Source organism: Strongylocentrotus purpuratus, unplaced genomic scaffold (genome assembly GCF_000002235.5).
Source record: "Strongylocentrotus purpuratus isolate Spur 01 unplaced genomic scaffold, Spur_5.0 spur5_scaffold_4, whole genome shotgun sequence".
NCBI classification, from domain to species: domain Eukaryota; kingdom Metazoa; phylum Echinodermata; class Echinoidea; order Camarodonta; family Strongylocentrotidae; genus Strongylocentrotus; species Strongylocentrotus purpuratus.
In genome coordinates this window covers 1,461,387-1,480,727 of record NW_022145610.1, presented here as the reverse complement: position 1 = coordinate 1,480,727, position 19,341 = coordinate 1,461,387, and the positions used below count along the sequence as shown (strand labels likewise).

At 39.9% G+C, this 19,341-nt stretch overlaps 1 protein-coding gene and 1 non-coding gene across 2 annotated transcripts; both read left to right on the top strand.

The window, feature by feature from the left end:
- Positions 1 to 10,424, top strand: LOC100892594 (tRNA-splicing endonuclease subunit Sen15). Its single transcript, XM_003727959.3, has 4 exons — positions 1 to 144; positions 6,370 to 6,451; positions 7,271 to 7,406; positions 8,094 to 10,424. Exons 1-4 carry the CDS (start codon positions 70 to 72, stop codon positions 8,410 to 8,412), a joined length of 612 nt encoding a protein of 203 aa, XP_003728007.1. The 5' UTR covers positions 1 to 69; the 3' UTR covers positions 8,413 to 10,424.
- An 8,262-nt stretch (positions 10,425 to 18,686) lies between these two features.
- Mir4851 (microRNA mir-4851) lies at positions 18,687 to 18,778 on the top strand. Its single transcript, NR_038820.1, has one exon. It is a non-coding gene; the product is annotated as a microRNA mir-4851 (primary transcript).
- The last annotated feature ends 563 nt before the right edge of the window (positions 18,779 to 19,341 follow it).

Sequence of the window (19,341 nt, the reverse complement as noted above, 5' to 3'; positions counted from 1 at the left end):
CTAGCGCTGTTCGAGTCTGAACGCAAACCATCGAATTTCAACGAACAAGCAGGTAAAAAGCCTAGAGAAATGGCTTCTGGTCAAAATTTAGGAACGGAAGACGTAACAGTTGACCGCTTCTCTTGGTTTTCAGAACATCCTAAGGTAAATATATCAGGAAATACGTGATCCGTGTCTAAATATCCCCTTGCGAATGCTCTTCATCACCTGCCTGGGGATTGCGTTGAAAAGAGTTTCGGTCCCACATGTGTCTCTTTGTGTTGTCCTTTTATTTCACGTGCCTTATTAATATTATACTCATCACACACACTCCAGCAAAGCATAGAGAGTCAATGGTAGTGCGTATTGACCTCTAGCACTGCATACATGCTGTGAGGCAGGGACCTAGAAGTCTATACACAAATATACACACCACACAATATCACATAGACTGTACACAATCATGTCGATGCAGCTGTAAGCAAAGTTTGACACTAGACTTAGGTCTAGTCTAGATCTACCATTTGAATTTTAAAATTATTCTTTTTAACATCAGTAGACCTAAGTAAGTTGAAAAATATGTATTTTACTGCTATTTAGAGTAAAGGAGCCGGTAATCGGACAGCTCCAGTTTTCGGCCGATCCATTGGATGCATGATAAAATCCCTTTAGTAGGGTGTCTGATCGCGCACCCGATGTTGTGTGCTAAAATTCTTCCCATAGAGATTACACGCATCCCTATGCAGCCTACGTGCATTGCGCGACCATGCAAAAAAAGTCAATTTTTTTTTTTCAAATCGAGATTCAATTTCAAACCTTTATCAGTTGTGATCCTGAAGGTGATAATCAATGAATGAGGTGTCATATGAAAGAGCAGGTGAATTCCAATATTTCCAAAGGGGCGTAGCCCCCGAAATCCTAAAAATATCTTGGTCAAAACAGCAATTTAAACATTGTGTCCTGGCTAACTCTGAGGTTTGTCACTTTTGAGATATGACGCCCCGATCGATAAGTAGTCCCAGTCCTAAGGAACAATTCTATGTGATTATATTTTCGCTAGCCCCCAGGGATCACAACTGATAACAGTTTAAAAATACCCTTCTCGCTATTTGGTGGATCAGCTAATTAGGGGGCGTGCGCTCCGCTCAGTCCAAACCATGGTTACATCGCGTAACATCTCCGCGCACGAACGAAACCCCAAATTCAATTACACATTATAGTGACTGAAATTATGGTTGGAAATTCCCTCGATAAACCCGGAAGTGAATACACGTTATAGTCAATGGCAATATCGTGGAGACAACGTGCGTTGTCTCCGCGATATTGCCATTAACTATAACGTGCAATCACTTCCGGGTTTATTGTGCGACGAACGCCAACCATACTAGTCAATCGCACATGTCGCGGAGACAGCGTAGCTCAAGCTGCAAGTCGCGGATTGGCTTAGCAGCATGCGTACGATATGCATACGCTTGCATATCGCGCGATACAGCTGTTTGGCTAAATTTAGCAAAACAACATCACTCTGCGTGGACGTCTTTTTCGACGATTTTGACCAAAATGATATGAATATACCAGCGTGTTGGAGGGGCTGTAACTTTTGATAGAAACATCGGTGAGACTTGAAATTTGAAATGTATTATTCTGATAACATTTTTTATTCAAATATCAAACAAAAATGGTGAAAAACGATCCCAAATTGAAATTTGAAAAATCGTTCAGACACCCTACCTTTAGACTCTAAAGGTAAAGACCAGTTATGGTCATGCGATTGCATTGTGAAAGAAACGTTGTTGAATCGATCAGAAAAGGTTGATCATCTAGCATCTAGCATCTGCAAGGTTCTGGAATCATCAAAATGATAAGAAATTTGGCCCATTCTTCGTAAAGTTACAAGCACTATACACAGAAAGATGTATATGGGACTACCCTATATCTCTCACAGACCATGAGAGAAACAAATTTACCAAATATATGAATTAGTAGGCGGTTTCCCGGCTAATTTTTTATCATCATGTATTAGTCAAAACATATTCTTTCACATGATTGATAATGAGAGCTTCCATTTCATTTTTTGAAATTGGGTCGTTTCCAATACTGGTCTTTACCTTTAAAATACATCGCATAATAGCATATCACATATCCCACACATACCATACCATGCCAGAGTCACTGAAGAACCACATTTGCGATGGAAAATATATCCTAAAATATCACATTTTAGCGATGTAATCGGCGGTCCCGCTACCCAAATCTGGAAAATCGAGTTTCTTACGCGTGTATGTAAGAAATATGGGTACCATAAAATGAGCTTTATTTCAAGTATTTTTCAGATTTAGAGCCCGATTTTGTGTTGGTCGCAAGCTCAAAAGTATCTCATCGCATGTGTTAAATCAATGCAGCCGGACCCCGCCACGCACACACAATATGTCTGTCTAATTCAGATTCCAACTTCCGATCACCGCTGTGCCTGTCTTCGACCAGGCAAGCACCCGGGAGCTCCGGCGTGGGATACCTGCTCCGCCCGCTTGTGCTATACATCAGCGCGGAAACGCACGGCGCGCGCGAGCGCTTCCTATTGACTTTGTACATGCGTCCGAAAACCGGTTCGCTATGCCGATAACCGGCTCCAAAACAGTGAAAATTGAAACGAATGTTGTCATGGCAATTCGTGATTTTTTTCTGGGATTCTTTTTTTGTTTAAATAATAATAATATTTACTTCATGATTTGAACAAGAAATGATAATAAATAGGAAGTAAAGAGTCCAAAAAATAGGATTTTGTCTTAAGTGGCCGAAAACCGGGTCCTTTACTCTAGGTGTCTTTAATTGTCACTAAAGTACCGATTTTTAGTGAAATCAGTTGAGTTTTGTAAAATGGTGTTTGAAATGTTGAGAATCAAAAGCACAGCTTTTACTACACAGCCAGGATAGTGATACTCCTATGTGTGATCACACATAGTAGTAGAGTAAACAGCACACATCTACTTCTATTCTACTTCTATTCTACTACTTGTCAAAGCCTGTTCAGCATCTAGACAAGGGTGATCTTATGCCGACGGTGGACGGCTTGTGTGAATTTGTGCCGAAATATATACATGTTTATGGTGCAAGTAAAATGATAAAAATCATAAAAATCATAAAAATAATGATGATGCTGTGACTATTCGCAGCTGATGGCTTCCTTGAACTGCTTCAATGTGGGCAGCTCAATGATATTTGTAGGAAGCTCATCCCAGTCTTTCATGGTGCGAGGAAAGAAGCTGTATTTGTAAGAATCGGAGGATGTACCAAGTCTGGTGAAACGAAGATGATGTTGACTCCTTGTAGCTCTGTCTTTCTGTGAGATGTAATCTGGAAGAGGGATGGCTATCTGGTGGTGGAGGATCTTGTACATCATGGCTAAACATGATTCCAGTCGTCGCTCTTGTAGAGTTGGGAGTCCGATGTTCAATCGCGTAGCCGTGACGCTGTCTTCTCGGCTGTGATTCCCTGTGATGAAGCGTATCCCCCTCCTCTGAACTTTCTCAAGGCTATCTATCTGGTTTTGCCGATATGGATCCCATAAAGCTGCCCCATATTCTAGTTGTGATCTGACTAGTGTTGTGTATGCCTGTTTCTTGATGGCAGATGAGCATAGGCTGAGGTTTCTTCGAATGAATCCAAGTGTTCTGTTGGCTTTGGCTGCGACTGCCTTGATGTGATGTTTCCAGCTAAGTTTTTCATGGATCTCCATCCCCAAGTAAGACTGGCTGGAAACAGCGGCGAGCACCTCATCTCCCATGGTGTAGTTAAGGATGATGGGTTTCTGCTTGCGATGAATTCTTATGCTGTAGCACTTCTTCGCATTGAATAGCATCTGCCACTTTCCAGTCCATTTGTGCAGCTTTTGAAGGTCTTTCTGTAGATCCTGGGCATCCTCATCTTTGTCGATCTTTCTGAACAGGAGGCAATCATCGGCAAAGAGCTTGATGGTTGAGCTAATGTCCTCTCCAATATCATTGATGTAAAGTAGGAACATCAGTGGCCCTAAAACTGTCCCCTGCGGCACCCCTGATTCAACATCTATGGTTTCCGATGCTGCTCCATCAACAACTACTCGTTGTGTCCGTGCAGTCAGCCAGGTCTTTATCCAGTTCTTGGTGTTGTCTCAGATGCCGTAGTGATCTATTTTCCCCAGTAAGTGCTGATGTGGTACCATGTCGAAAGCTTTGGAGAAGTCGAGTATCAGCATGTCAATCTGATGGTGATGGTCCAGAGCCCTCACTATTTCTTTGACTGTTATGGCAAGCTGCGACTCGGTGGAATGTTGTTTCCGAAATCCATGTTGGTAATGTTGGAGTAGAGTGCAATTCCAGGTGATCCATGATAGGAGCATCACTATCCTGGCTGTGTAGTAAAAGCTATGCTTTTGATTCTCAACATTTCAAACACCACTGTACAAAACTCAACTGATTTCACTCAAAATCGGTACTTTAGTGACAATTGATGACACCTAAATAGCACATATAGGAGCATCACTATCCTGGCTGTAACTGTGAGTGTGTAGTAAGCTGTGCTTTTGATTCTCAACATTTCAAACACCACTGTACAAAACTCAACTGATTTCACTCAAAATTGGTACAGTGTACTTTAGTGACAATTGATGACACCTACATGTAAATAGCAGTAAAATACATTTTTTTTAACTTACTGATGTTAAAAAAAATTCAAAAAAATTCAAAATTCAAATTGTATGTCTAGTGTCAAACTTTGCTTACAGCTGCATCAACATGATTGTGTAGAGTCTATGCGACATTGTGTGGTGTGTATATTTGTGTATGGGTCTAATAATACCCGCCTCACAGCAAGCATGCAGTGCTAGAGGTCAATACGCATTAGCATTGACTCTCTATGCTTTGCTGGAGTGATGGCATGAGGCATGACAATATTCATTTCAATTTTTACTGTTTCGGAGACAGTTATCGACCTAGCTGGAGATGGCTGTGTAACCTGTTCTATTGATTCTCAACATTTCAAACACCACTGTACAAAACTCAACTCACCGATGTTAGAAAAAGAAATCAAAAATTAAAATTGTGAGTCTACTAAAGTACTAGTCTACAGCCACATCAGCATCATTGTGTGCATTTGTGTGTTATTTGTGTATTGACTATTCATGTGTGCAATTGCTGCCTATGTAACATGTAGAGCCGCGCTATAGGTCAATACGCATTAGCATTGACTCTCTATAGTCTATGCTTTGCTGGAGTGCGTTAGAGGCACTAATGTCTTTTGGCAAGAGTCAATCTTCTTTTGCCATACTCTACCCAGGTGAGGTAAAAGGGTACCCGGTAGGAAGAAATTCCATGAGTGCTTGAGCACCTTTTAAAGGGAGCTCGGTTAAAGCCGGGTTAATAATATGATTGCAGGGCCCTCAGGGAGAACAGTATGAATACTGATGAGGCTACACTGGGTAATTATTATTAGAGCCTGTTTATGAAAATGATTCAAACAGCGGGTTGGGTCACATTTTTTCGCAATGTAAAGAGGTAAAATGACAATTTTGACCTTTGAATTTTGACAATTCTGATTTTTTTCGACTTCTCTGGGCATCTTTCCAACCACTTGAAATTCTAATTTGAAGAAGTCTTCGGTGGGAAAAAGGGTGATTCTTGGTCCTAACCTGACGATTTGTCCATGTTGTATCATCGATTCAACATGGTGAAGAGAAAGTAAGCATGTGCAGTAGCGGCGCAGCAAATATGAATATTCATGACATTGAGCACCATTCGCTTGAAATTGCTGAATATGCATGAATCAAAGAGACAAAGCCCTCCTCAACCTCTTGCATATTCAGCAATTTCAAGCGAACGGCGCTCTATATCATGAATATTTCTATTTGCTGCGCCGCTACCGCGCATGCGTACTTTCTCTTTGCCATGTTAAATCTCTTAGAATAAGTAAAGTTAATTCTTGGGATGAAGTTTTCTTAAAGTAGAGTTAGATGATGGATTTGTAACTCGCTCGTTTTCAGTATCAATGAAATTTGTTGATGTGTTCATATTTAGTCGTAATGTTCAATTTAATCCATTTTCCGAATCTGATTTTATCACTAGAGGGTATTGGCTCTGGCTTTTGCACTTGGAAAATGTGTAAAATATCCAACGTGTCGAAAAGAAAATCTAACTAAATCATTTATGGAAATTGAAGTTTACCTCAATTAAATAAAAATCAACTTGCCTCAGTCACTTGTTCATAGTCTTAAAGGTTTATGCACATTGAGTTAGACAAATTGAAAAAGACACGTCTATTTTCAAAACTATTTTAGTCTTTAGCTTTATTTAGACGCTCTTGAATTTTAACAGTTAATTATTCTTCATCTTTCTACTGTTGTATTTTTCTTTACAGTACCATGAAATGCTGTCATGGGGATTTGAAGACTCGTCACAAATAATTTCAACACTTCTGGTCTACTTGGATCTGTGTGAAGGTAGGATTTCTTTTCTTCTTTCAATCAATAATGAATATCTCATTCTCTTATAACAATGAAGAATTAGACCAGGGCCCTGTCTTATAAAGAGTTGAAATTAATCACAACTTATTTGCAATTGATATAAATCGCAACAATGTACATGTACATAAGAGAAAGGAGACTGCAAACTTGCGATTTGAGGTTTGCGATAGATTTGAATCGATCACATTTTTGTATAAAACTGGAGCCCTGTATATAAGGCCTGATTTTCCTGCTCCTATTGTTGCTAGATGTGTACCAACTTAAAACGTTTTCTTGTAACTTGTGGTCCATTTGGGTGCCGGGAGAGAAATCCACAGTGTAGTGACTAAAAAAGCTGAAAAACGCTGAGGGGCGCATTTTTCACGAAAAGTCAGGTAACGCGACCACCCAACCCAACGCGATGACCCAATGATTCGAAGTAAGCCCATGTGTCCCAGGTGCATGTCAGTGTTGATCCCGACACTATCCAGGCCTGATAAATCGGTTTCCTGATTTTCTTTTTTTTAATTTTTTTTTTCCTGATTTTTATTTGTCTTTTTTTTCCCCGTAATTATCCATATTTTCCTCATTTTTCCCTTATTTTTTCCCATTTTTCCCAATTTTTCCCAATTTTCTTACTCACGAGGGGGGAATGTTGTTAGATGACATTTTCTTCCTCCCGAATCCTCTCTTTTATTTTTTACTCAAGGGGGGCATGGTTGAGGGGAATTTTTAAAATATTTTTTTTAGTTCTCACTTTCACCCCTGACTATCATAATTTCATCTTATTTCATCTTATTTCATCTAATTGCACAGGCAAGAACTGGTGGCACATGGAGATTCATCCCTGTTGGCCTCTACACATGGCCTACATCACAGGCAGAGCCTTCAAGAAGGATGACATCACAGCAGTCTTACCTCTGCAAGCCAAGGCTACTCTATCACCATCAAGGTACAATAAAACAATGAAAAATGCAACAACAAGAAGGAGAATCTAAATTCAATTTTTGTACATGTACTTTTAAAATCTCTTTTTTAGGAGACACCTGTAAATGTACGGTATACAACTTCATTTTGTAGTAATTTTCCATAAAACATGAACAAAATTGAACATCATTATAGTTAGATTTGTCCATGCAGTTTTAGGTAATGATAGTAAAGAAGTATCACAAATAGGAATTCAAATACCCTTCAAAATAAGTGATGACTTCTCTCCTGTTAATACATTATCATATTTGATGTTGTTATCATTGAAAAGCCTGTTTATACATATTTCCCTTTACAATGATGCCCCATTTGTAATGATTATGTAATCATGGACTGTGCAGTACACCTAAATATGAGGCTAAGTCAAAAGTGAAATGTTGCCAAATGCAAATGCATTGTGTATTGGTGTTCCGTTTCACAAGTTTGTTTATATTGTATATCAGGCAAATAATGAAAATCTGATAAAAATTCTGAACCCTATTTAAAATTTATAATTAATAGAATGAAAGTACAGTTTTTTGTAGATCTCAGATTTTCAGCATGATTACATTAAAAAACAACTAACCCTAAGTCCCTAACCCTATATCGGACCAGGGGCTATGCTAATCTTCTTTTTATTTTCAATTTTCTCTCTGGCCTCTCGTTGTTACAGCTTGAGAACTTTCCTTACAACCCTTGATCCTGAGCATTCCAGTCTCCAGAGCTCCTTCAAGACTCCCTCAAAGGCAGTCATCCCAGAAGAGCATCGAGCCAAGAGGGCAATCACTCTGGCCATCACTGATTCCGATTCAACCATAGTCTACTATAAGATCAGCGACGGCCTGGTGCCTCCGGATAGTGGTCCTAAGATTCCTACAGAGGACGGGAGTGATGATGGGGGCAAGGAGGAGGGAAGGGGTAAGGGAAGGGGAAGGGGTAAAGGGAGGGGGAAGGGTGTGAAGAGAAAGGCTGGTCATGGTGCAGTAAGCTGAACAAAAAGTACTTTAAAAAGAATGTTGGAAGCTTCTCAAAGCAACACTGAAGGTATGCCAGGTGACCAGCCAAAGGCTGGGATATTGTGCACTCACGATCACGCACAAAAAGCGATGAGCTAAAGGTAGTATTCAGTACTCATTTATTGTGTGAAATCAAAATGTGCATTGATGTGATCAGTACACATCTATGGTTGAGGATGTTGCCATAAGAGGAAATGAGCAAGGAGAGTGTGCAGTACTCTGTTCGGATATGGAAGATGGGAAGAACGCATGAGATGCATATTCATGAAAGTTTATGCATATTCATTCAGTTTATGCATTTTCATGCAGTTTATGCATTTTTATGCAAGTTTATATATTCATGCAAGTTTATGCATATTAACGTTAGTTTATGCATATTTTCACATCAATTGTAATTATTTTTCTCTCAATGTAGTGCAATTATTATTTTTAAATTTTTTTTTAAAAATTGTGCCAGAGGCATTACGTTTTCAGGTTGTCCGTCCATTTGTCCCTTGACCTAAATATCCCAAAATCTAATTGGTTTGTTTCCCTTTTGTGATACATACAATGAACCAGTACAAGTTTGAATTTTTCATGCAAATGGTTATTGGAATATAGCAGTGATGGTGTTTAAGTAAACTAGAAATGATAATGATAGTAATAGTAACGTTCAGATAGCACTTACTACTGATGTTTCAAAGCGCTAATCCACTCAATGAAACTGATATTGCATGATACATCATAATGCACACCTATTCTCAGGTTGTGCATATCAAAGGTCATCTCTCTTTTTATGCATGTTTAGAAAAGATGCATATTAAAATGATCAGAGTTCTGTTGTCCTTTTGACCTAATCCAAGTGTGAATACACAGTAAAAGAAAATAAATCTGATGTATCATATATATATATATATATATATATACTTAGTTTATTGTTTGAGGGAGGTAAGCTTAGCCATTATGTCACATCCATTCCCTTTTCCTGGTTTATATTGGATCTGATGCGATCTTGGAAGCATTCTTTACAATCTCTCTTTGGTGTTCCATGCGAAGATTAAGTAAAGATTGGTACGAGGCTTTTCCATTGTAATAATCTTTCCTTAGATATATATATTGTTGGAATCTTAATTCACACTATAGCCAGACACTCTGTCTTGCTCAGTTTTTGACAAGGCTCTTGACACAAATGCCGAGACGCAAGGATGACATGGTGTCCGTGTTAGGCGATCAAGATTTTTCTTTGAAAGATCTTCCACTATCACAATACCAGAACCTTTCATTACACAAAATAAAATCAAGATAGATTTAGTCTTTGATCTGAGCCATAATAGAAACTATTAATTATACTAGTTTCTCACTGGTTTGCTGAATGTGTCTTTTCTCTTTGAAGAAGTTTTCTTTCATCGTTATTGTCAAATTATGCCACTTCTTCTTTATCTCCTCGACATCCTCTTCACTAATGGGTTTTCGGGCATTTATCTTTTCTGTGATTGCCTCCCATGTCCTCTCCTTCAGCTTCGCTGTGACTCCCAATCCGAATTTTGGCTTCAAAATGCTCTCCCTACTCTTGAATTCCTCTACCAGGAGTAACTTCTCTGAATGCCTAAAATTGGCCTTCCTGTGATTCATTTTTTCTTTCATAATTGCGCAGTCTTGTCAATCAATTGAGATAGCTGGTAAAGTGGTAGAGCATGCATATGCCCGAGGTAATTTCCTGCCGTGCGATTTTCCCAACTCCCAAATTTCCATAGAAAAAAAGTTGGCGGACTCACTTGAAATATTATGACGTCACAAGAGCTCTTTTTGATTGACTAACCTCCTCAGCATAAGTCAGTTCATCTGTTGCATCAATGGAATTGGGTATGTGTTGGATAGCGGTGGTTTTGTAATCTCCACAAATGTGGATCGACCTATCTCTTTTCACTACCGTATTCATAAAGGAGTTCATTCCCTGCTTCGATATCTTTTGACACAAATAGACATAGGAGATGGATACCTCCGTCTTCCACAGGACAGATTTTAAAATTTGTTGCCTTTCCTTTTCCATGATTGACTATCCTCCCCAGCATTGGCCCACATATATTAAAGCAAATTGGGTATCATTAATGCTTTTGATACCACTATCATCTATTAACTAGCCACTGGATGATACCTTTCGAACCATATGATAGTGGCATTGAAGTTTGTGCAAATTGTTTTAATCATTCTGTAAAGAAGCCCTAACCATACACACAACAGTCTTATGTAACCTCCATTGAGACTGCTGCTATGCCAGTGGTTAAATAACTTGCCTCTCTTGAATACAAGACTTTGACCTACTATTTGGAATACGAAAAGTTCCATCTACGATGGTGTTCTGTGTACCGGTAGTGTTCTTGGAGTTCTTGGGGTTTTTTGGGACCGTGACCTTCAAAGGTCCATGTCCTCGCTGTCTCTTGCGTCTCGACGGAAGAGTTGTCATCTCTCCGGCCTTTCTTTTGTTTCTCTTTGGAATACTTGGTGTAACCACAGGGCCCTCATCAATTGGCAATGATAGCCTTCTAGTTTCAATCATGGTCTGCAGCTTTTCAGTGAGAGCCTGATCCCCATCATTGCATAGGTACGTTAGATCTCGGAGCAAGCAAATCTTCTCTCGACAACGGACCGCCAGTCGTTTGAGTCTAGGGCTTTAGCATGATGGTCTTAAACCTCCTAGTTTCAATCATGGTCTGCAGCTTTTTACACATTTCAGTGAGAGCCTCCCCATCATTGCACAGGTACGTAAGATCTCGTAGCAAGGAAATCTTCTCTCGACAACAGACTGCCAGTCGTTATAGCAGTGTCCCTCTGATTGGCAACAAGATGTCATTCGTTGCGCAATCAGAGGGATCATAGGCCAGGATATCCACTCCAGTCTCCCCTGCTGAAGAGACTTTGACACATTTGTCAATGTCATCATCAAGTGTGTTGAATAGAGAATAATAATAATAATAATAATAATAATAATAATAGAGAATATTTATGAAGCGCATAATAAATTGTAAATTTCTCTTTGCGCTTTACAATCATAACAAATTTGAATATATAAACAACACTAATACAACAATAAATAACCAAAAAAATAAGCAAATGACAAAAAAAATATTCATGAGAAAGTTAACCAATGCACCTATAATTACACCTACAAAATTAATTGACATTGCATATAACAAATTCAACAAACAGACACTCATGTCGAATCAGCCTCCCAACCAGCAATGGACAAAGCAGCTCTAGCTGACCCTCGAAAACCTGAGGATGAAGGATGCTGGCAGACACACGCTGATGAGTCAACACAACAAAGATATGTTTGCATGGCAGCTTGGATCTTAGGAAATCTTGGCACTGTCCGTGCAGTCTAGGAGACAGGCAGACAATGTAAACCTGCTCTCCCATTGCTGTCTCAGTCTTCACCTGTAATATTCAGGAAAAACAGCAAAACTAAGTGTAAGAGATCATACAACTGGAGGAAAAAAAGCTCAGATTCAATGCTTTTGTCATGGTGCTGTTCAATTGGAAAGACGCATTTGTAACTAGATGGATCTTCTTAGGGATTTAAATCACACCAGGCCTCCATGAATCAGATATTTTTCCACTCAAATGAAATATCTGACTGTTGTCGGTCGACAAGGTTTTGCTCACCTCATAATTATCTTGCAATATCTTTGAGACATCTGAAGCAGAAAGAGACATAGACATTGATGACTCCAAGCGGGCCAGGCAATGCTTGATGAAAGGAGGGCATCTATCATGAAGATACTCCGGTACTGCTTCCTTGTAGATCATTCCATACTTGCTTCATTAGATATACTAGTTTCTCACTGGTTTCCTGAATGTGTCTTTTCTCTTTGAAGAAGTTTTCTTTCATCGTTATTGTCAGATTGTGCCACTTCTTCTTCATCTCCTCGAACGTCCTCTTCACTAATGGGTTTTGGGCATTGATCTTTTCTGTGATTGCCTCCCATGCCCTCTCCTTCAGCTTCGCTGTGACCCCCACTCTAAATTTTGGCTTCAAAATGCTCTCCCTTCTCTTAAATTCCTCTACCAGGAGTAACTTCTCTGAATGTGTGAATTGGCCTTCCTGTGATTCATTTTTTTCTTCCATTGCGCGGTCTTGTCAATTAATCCAGATAGCTGGAAAAGTGGTAGAGCATGCATATGCCCCAGGTAATTTCCTGCCGTACAATTTTTCCCATCTCCCAAATTTCCATAGAAAAAAAGTTGGCAGACTCACTTGAAATATTATGACGTCACAAGAGCTCTTTTTTTATTGACTTACCTCCTCAGCATAAGTCGGTTCATCTGTTGCATCAATGGAATTGGGTATGTGTCGGATAGCGGTGGTTTTGTAATCTCCACAAATGTGGATCAACCCATCTCTTTTCACTACCGTAATCATAAAGGAGTTCATTCCCCGCTTTGATATCTTTTGATGCAAATAGACATAGGCGATGGATACCTCCGTCTTTCACATCACAGATTTTAACATTTGTTGCCTTTCCTTTTCCATGATTGACTATCCTCCCCAGCATTGGCCCACATATATTAAAGCAAATTGGGTATCATTAATGCTTTTGATACCACTATCATCTATTAACTAGCCACTGGATGATACCTTTCGAACCATATGATAGTGGCATTGAAGTTTGTGCAAATTGTTTTAATCATTCTGTAAAGAAGCCCTAACCATACACACAACAGTCTTATGTAACCTCCATTGAGACTGCTGCTATACCAGTGGTTAAATAACTTGCCTCTCTTTAAAACAAGACTTTGACCTACTATTTGGAATACGAAAAGTTCCATCTATGATGGTGTTCTGTGTACTGGTAGTGTTCTTGGAGTTCTTGGGGTTCTTGGGGACTGTGACCTTCAAAGGTCCATGTCCTCGCTGTCTCTTGCGTCTCGACGGAAGAGTTGTCATCTCTCCGGCCTTTCTTTTGTTTCTCTTTGGAATACTTGGTGTAACCACAGGGCCCTCATCAATTGGCAATGATAGCCTTCTAGTTTCAATCATGGTCTGCAGCTTTTCAGTGAGAGCCTGATCCCCATCATTGCATAGGTACGTTAGATCTCGGAGCAAGCAAATCTTCTCTCGACAACGGACTGCCAGTCGTTTGAGTCTAGGGCTTTAGCATGATGGTCTTAAACCTCCTAGTTTCAATCGTGGTCTGCAGCTTTTTACACATTTCAGTGAGAGCCTCCCCATCATTGCACAGGTACGTAATATTTCGTAGCAAGGAAATCTTCTCTCGACAACGGACTGCCAGTCGTTATAGTAGTGTCCCTCTGATTGGCAACAAGATGTCATTCGTTGCGCAATCAGAGGGATCATAGGCCAGGATATCCACTCCAGTCTCCCCTGCTGAAGAGACTTTGACAAATTTGTCAATGTCATCATCAAGTGTGTTGAATAGAGAATAATAATAATAATAATAGAGAATATTTATGAAGCGCATAATAAATTGTAAATTTCTCTATGCGCTTTACAATCATAACAAAAAAAATAAGCAAATGACAAAAAAAATATTCATGAGAAAGTTAACCAATGCACCTATAATTTACAGCTACAAAATTAATTGACATAACATATAACAAATTCAACAAACAGACACTCATGTCGAATCAGCCTCCCAACCAGCAACGGACAAAGCAGCTCTAGGTGACCCTCAAAAACATGGGGATGAAGGATGCTGATGAGTCAACACAACAAAGATATGTTTGCATGGCAGCTTGGATCTTAGGAAATCTTGGCACTGTCCGTGAAGTCTAGGAGACAGGCAGACAATGTAAACCTGCTCTCCCATTGCTGTCTCAGTCTTCACCTGTAATATTCATGAAAAACAGCAAAACTAAGTGTAAGAGATCATACAACTGAGCCATAATACAACTGAGCCATAATAGAAACTATTAATTATACTAGTTTCTCACTGGTTTGCTGAATGTGTCTTTTCTCTTTGAAGAAGTTTTCTTTAATTGTAATCGTCAAATTGTGCCATTTCTTCTTTATCTCCTTTACCATCCTCTTCACTAATGGGTTTTCGGGCATTTATCTTTTCTGTGATTGCCTCCCATGTCCTCTCCTTCAGCTTCGCTGTGACTCCCAATCCGAATTTTGGCTTCAAAATGCTCTCCCTACTCTTGAATTCCTCTACCAGGAGTAACTTCTCTGAATGCCTAAAATTGGCCTTCCTGTGATTCATTTTTTCTTTCATAATTGAGCAGTCTTGTCAATCAATCAAGATAGCTGGTAAAGTGGTAGAGCATGCATATGCCCGAGGTAATTTCCTGCCGTGCGATTTTCCCAACTCCCAAATTTCCATAGAAAAAAAGTTGGCGGACTCACTTGAAATATTATGACGTCACAAGAGCTCTTTTTGATTGACTAACCTCCTCAGCATAAGTCAGTTCATCTGTTGCATCAATGGAATTGGGTATGTGTTGGATAGCGGTGGTTTTGTAATCTCCACAAATGCGGATCGACCCATCTCTTTTCACTACCTTATTCATAAAGGAGTTCATTCCCTGTTTCGATATCTTTTGACACAAATAGACATAGGAGATGGATACCTCCGTCTTCCACAGGACAGATTTTAAAATTTGTTGCCTTTCCTTTTCCATGATTGACTATCCTCCCCAGCATTGGCCCACATATATTAAAGCAAATAGGATATCATTAATGCTTTTGATACCACTATCATCTATTAACTAGCCACTGGATGATACCTTTCGAACCATATGATAGTGGCATTGAAGTTTGTGCAAATTGTTTTACTCATTCTGTAAAGAAGCCCTGACCATACACACAACAGTCTTATGTAACCTCCATTGAGACTGCTGCTATGCCAGTAGTTAAATAACTTGCCTCTCTTGAATACAAGACTTTGACCTACTATTTGGAATACGAAAAGTTCCATCTATGATGGTGTTCTGTGTACCAGTAATGTTCTTGGGGTTCTTGGGGACTGTGACCTTCAAAGGTCCATGTCCTCGCTGTCTCTTGCGTCTCGACGGAAGAGTTGTCATCTCTCCGGCCTTTCTTTTGTTTCTCTTTGGAATACTTGGTGTAACCACAGGGCCCTCATCAATTGGCAATGATAGCCTTCTAGTTTCAATCATGGTCTGCAGCTTTTCAGTGAGAGCCTGATCCCCATCATTGCACAGGTACGTTAGATCTCGGAGCAAGCAAATCTTCTCTCGACAACGGACTGCCAGTCGTTTGAGTCTAGGGCTTTAGCATGATGGTCTTAAACCTCCTAGTTTCAATCGTGGTCTGCAGCTTTTTACACATTTCAGTGACAGCCTCCCCATCATTGCACAGGTACGTAAGATCTCGTAGCAAGGAAATCTTCTCTCGACAACAGACTGCCAGTCGTTATAGCAGTGTCCCTCTGATTGGCAACAAGATGTCATTCGTTGCGCAATCAGAGGGATCATAGGCCAGGATATCCACTCCACTCTCCCCTGCTGAAGAGACTTTGACAAATTTGTCAATGTCATCATCAAGTGTGTTGAATAGAGAATAATAATAATAATAATAGAGAATATTTATGAAGCGCATAATAAATTGTAAATTTCTCTATGCGCTTTACAATCATAACAAATTTGAATATATAAACAACACTAATACAACAATAAATAACAAAAAAAATAAGCAAATGACAAAAAAATATTCATGAAAAAGTTAACCAATGCACCTATAATTACACCTACAAAATTAATTGACATGACATATAACAAATTCAACAAACAGACACTCATGTCGAATCAGCCTCCCAACCAGCAACGGACAACGCAGCTCTAGGTGACCCTCGAAAACATGAGGATGAAGGATGCTGGCAGACACACGCTGATGAGTCAACACAACAAAGATATGTTTGCATGGCAGCTTGGATCTTAGGAAATCTTGGCACTGTCCGTGAAGTCTAGGAGACAGGCAGACAATGTAAACCTGCTCTCCCATTGCTGTCCTAGTCTTCACCTGTAATATTCATGAAAAACAGCAAAACTAAGTGTAAGAGATCATACAACTGGAGGAAATACAGCTCAGATTCAATGCTTTTGTCTTGGTGCTGTTCAATTGGAAAGACACATTTGTAACTAGATGGATCTTCTTAGGGATTTAAATCACACCAGGCCTGCATGAATCAGATATTTTCCCACTCAAGTCAAATGAAATATCTGACTGTTGTTGGTCCACAAGGTTTTGCTCACCTCAAAATTATCTTGCAATATCTTTGAGTCATCTGAAGCAGAAATAGACATTGATGACTCCAAGCTGGCCAGGCAATGCTTGATGAAAGGAGGGGGTCTATCACGAAGATACTCTGGGGTACTGCTTCCTTGTAGATCATTCCATACTTGCTGCATTAGATATACTAGTTTCTCACTGGTTTTCTGAATGTGTCTTTTCTCTTTGAAGAATTTTTCTTTCATCGTTATTGTCAAATTATGCCACTTCTTCTTTATCTCCTCGATAGTGAACAAAATATTTTAATCCAACCCTGAACGTGGCTCACCATTTCATCGAATTATAACGGAACTCCGTAATCATAAAGGAGTTCATTCCCTGCTTCGATATCTTTAGAGGCAAATAGACTTAGGAGATGGCTACCTCCGTCTTCCACAGGACAGATTTTAACATTTGTTGCCTTTCCTTTTCCATGATTGACTACCACCCCCCCCCCCACAGCATTGGCCCATAAGTAGATTCATCTGTTGCATCAATGGAATCAGGTATGTGTTGGATCGCGTCACTGAATTTATCGTGGTTTTGAAATCGGATCGACCCATCTACTTTCACTACCCATGAGTGGAAGAGGAACTCTCCTTGAGCTGTAGATGGTAAATGGGTTTGCATCCTTTTCGAGCTTGGTGGTGTAGGACTCTTCCATCACTCCCTGAAATGCATGTATGTCATATACTCGTTTAATGATGCCAAGGGATTGACTTACAGGGATTGACGTCAGTAAATTGAGGGAGAACAATTTGTTCGAACCACATATGATCGGTGGAATCCTGTGTAGATCTGGATCCACGATCCGTGAAGAGTGGTAGAGTAAGTTTAAAGTGGTAAGCATTACCAGTCTAGACCGTCGTCTCTGGCGAGCAAAAATACGTGCCTGTGTCTGCATATTTCTGACGAACCTAGAAATGCAACTCCTTGTGGCTGTCAATGCCCGTCGTTGCTATTACTGCCCAAAAATTGAACACTTGTGTTCAAAAACATTAAAATAAACGCAGCCAAAGTGCTGCAGTGAAATTTCCGAGCGAGGCGCCATTTTACATCTGTTGCGAGGTCAAAGGTTGAATCTTGACTTCCGATTGACAATGTATTTGCTGGACTTGGAACACGGAATCGGGGGTAATCGGAATGCTGCGCTCTGTGGAAACAGATTGGTTTAACGGCGACACAGTATTTCAATTCCGGAAAAGATAATCCGTGTTCCACTTTTTTACTGTGGAAACACGCTGTATGAAGGAGAAGAGCAGTTTGATAATCCTCAGGTTGAGAAGATAGATTTGCTCCTGTCTTGGGTCTCTTGAGAGAGAGAAAACTTTCCTGTAAACTTTCCTACCATCATAAATATGATTGCGCATACATTACGCAGATAAGTAAAAAGACAATTCATTAAAAAAAATAGTACCACTAATATAGTAAGTTAAAAAGATATGTTATAAGTATCATGTGGCAAGAGCTATCAAGTTATTAGTCAAAGGTTGAATTTAGAGCCTGGCCAAGTCCACTTCAGAAAAGATGGTTTTCTTAATTTCTTTGCCATAGGTTGCTGGCAACAAGGCAACTCGACCATCCAGTGTCCATGCAGCTTTCACCCGTTGATGGTCACGGGTCATCTTGAGGAGCTTGGCATTATCGCGAGTGAGGTCCTCCTTGATTGATTTTCTCGTACCAGCAAGCTTGCGTCGACTCCCGAGGACCTCGTTCCTCTTCTTGAACGACAAGAACTTGACGATCATTGTGCTTGGACCATTTGGCTTAACAGCGGAATTCACCCGTTGGATGTTGTCTATATCCCCCTTCTGAAGGTGAACGCTGAGGGAGGTGTTGACTAGATCAACTATCACATCATCTGAGGGCACGCCTTCAACCTCAGGGATACCAAAAAACCTGAGAGAGTTTCTCCTGCTATACTGCTCTTCGGAGTTTACATCCCTTCTCAGCATACTGAATTGTTGACCTGTGCCATCATGGCTTTCCTTCAACAGCTTGATTTCCTTTTTATTTCTCTCTTCAGAAATCTCTAAGGTCAAGGATCCTTGCCTCCTACCTTCCTACAGACTAAATTTATTGATTACTTGCTTTGGAGTTCTTCTGGAGAGGAGTTCGGCTGCCTCTGGATGATCAAAGAGAGCATCCCTCACCTCAGCCATTCTGGGAATCTTTTTTCTTTGTAGACATAGTCCGAAAATCTTGTCGATGGCATCCATCTCCTGATCGCTAAACCTTTTCCTTGAACCTGTAGGGTCGTCAGCTATTGAACTGAACTATGTTAGGTCCTCCTTCAGTAGGTCAATGATGTAACCAACAACGTGCCTTGAAAACCTGTAGCTCTTCAGCATATCCGTGTCGTCAAAAAGATCTAAGTGGTTTGTGCGGTCTCGAAACACGCTTTCTCTTTTCAAGGGGCCGATCGGCAGCCACTGCCATTAGCATTGCAGATGTATATGGTTGCTAATGGTAACACACAAAAGGCAATGCTATAAGCAGAGATGCCAACCAGTACGATTAAATCATATTTAGTACGATAATAAGAGTGAAATACGATTTTAAAATCTTAAAATATGATTTTTCAATTTTTGTTCACAAAAACAAAAACAAAAAAATTTAACCCATAAAAACAGCGGAATCGCATAGAAACATGTACAAGTAAACACCCGCAACCC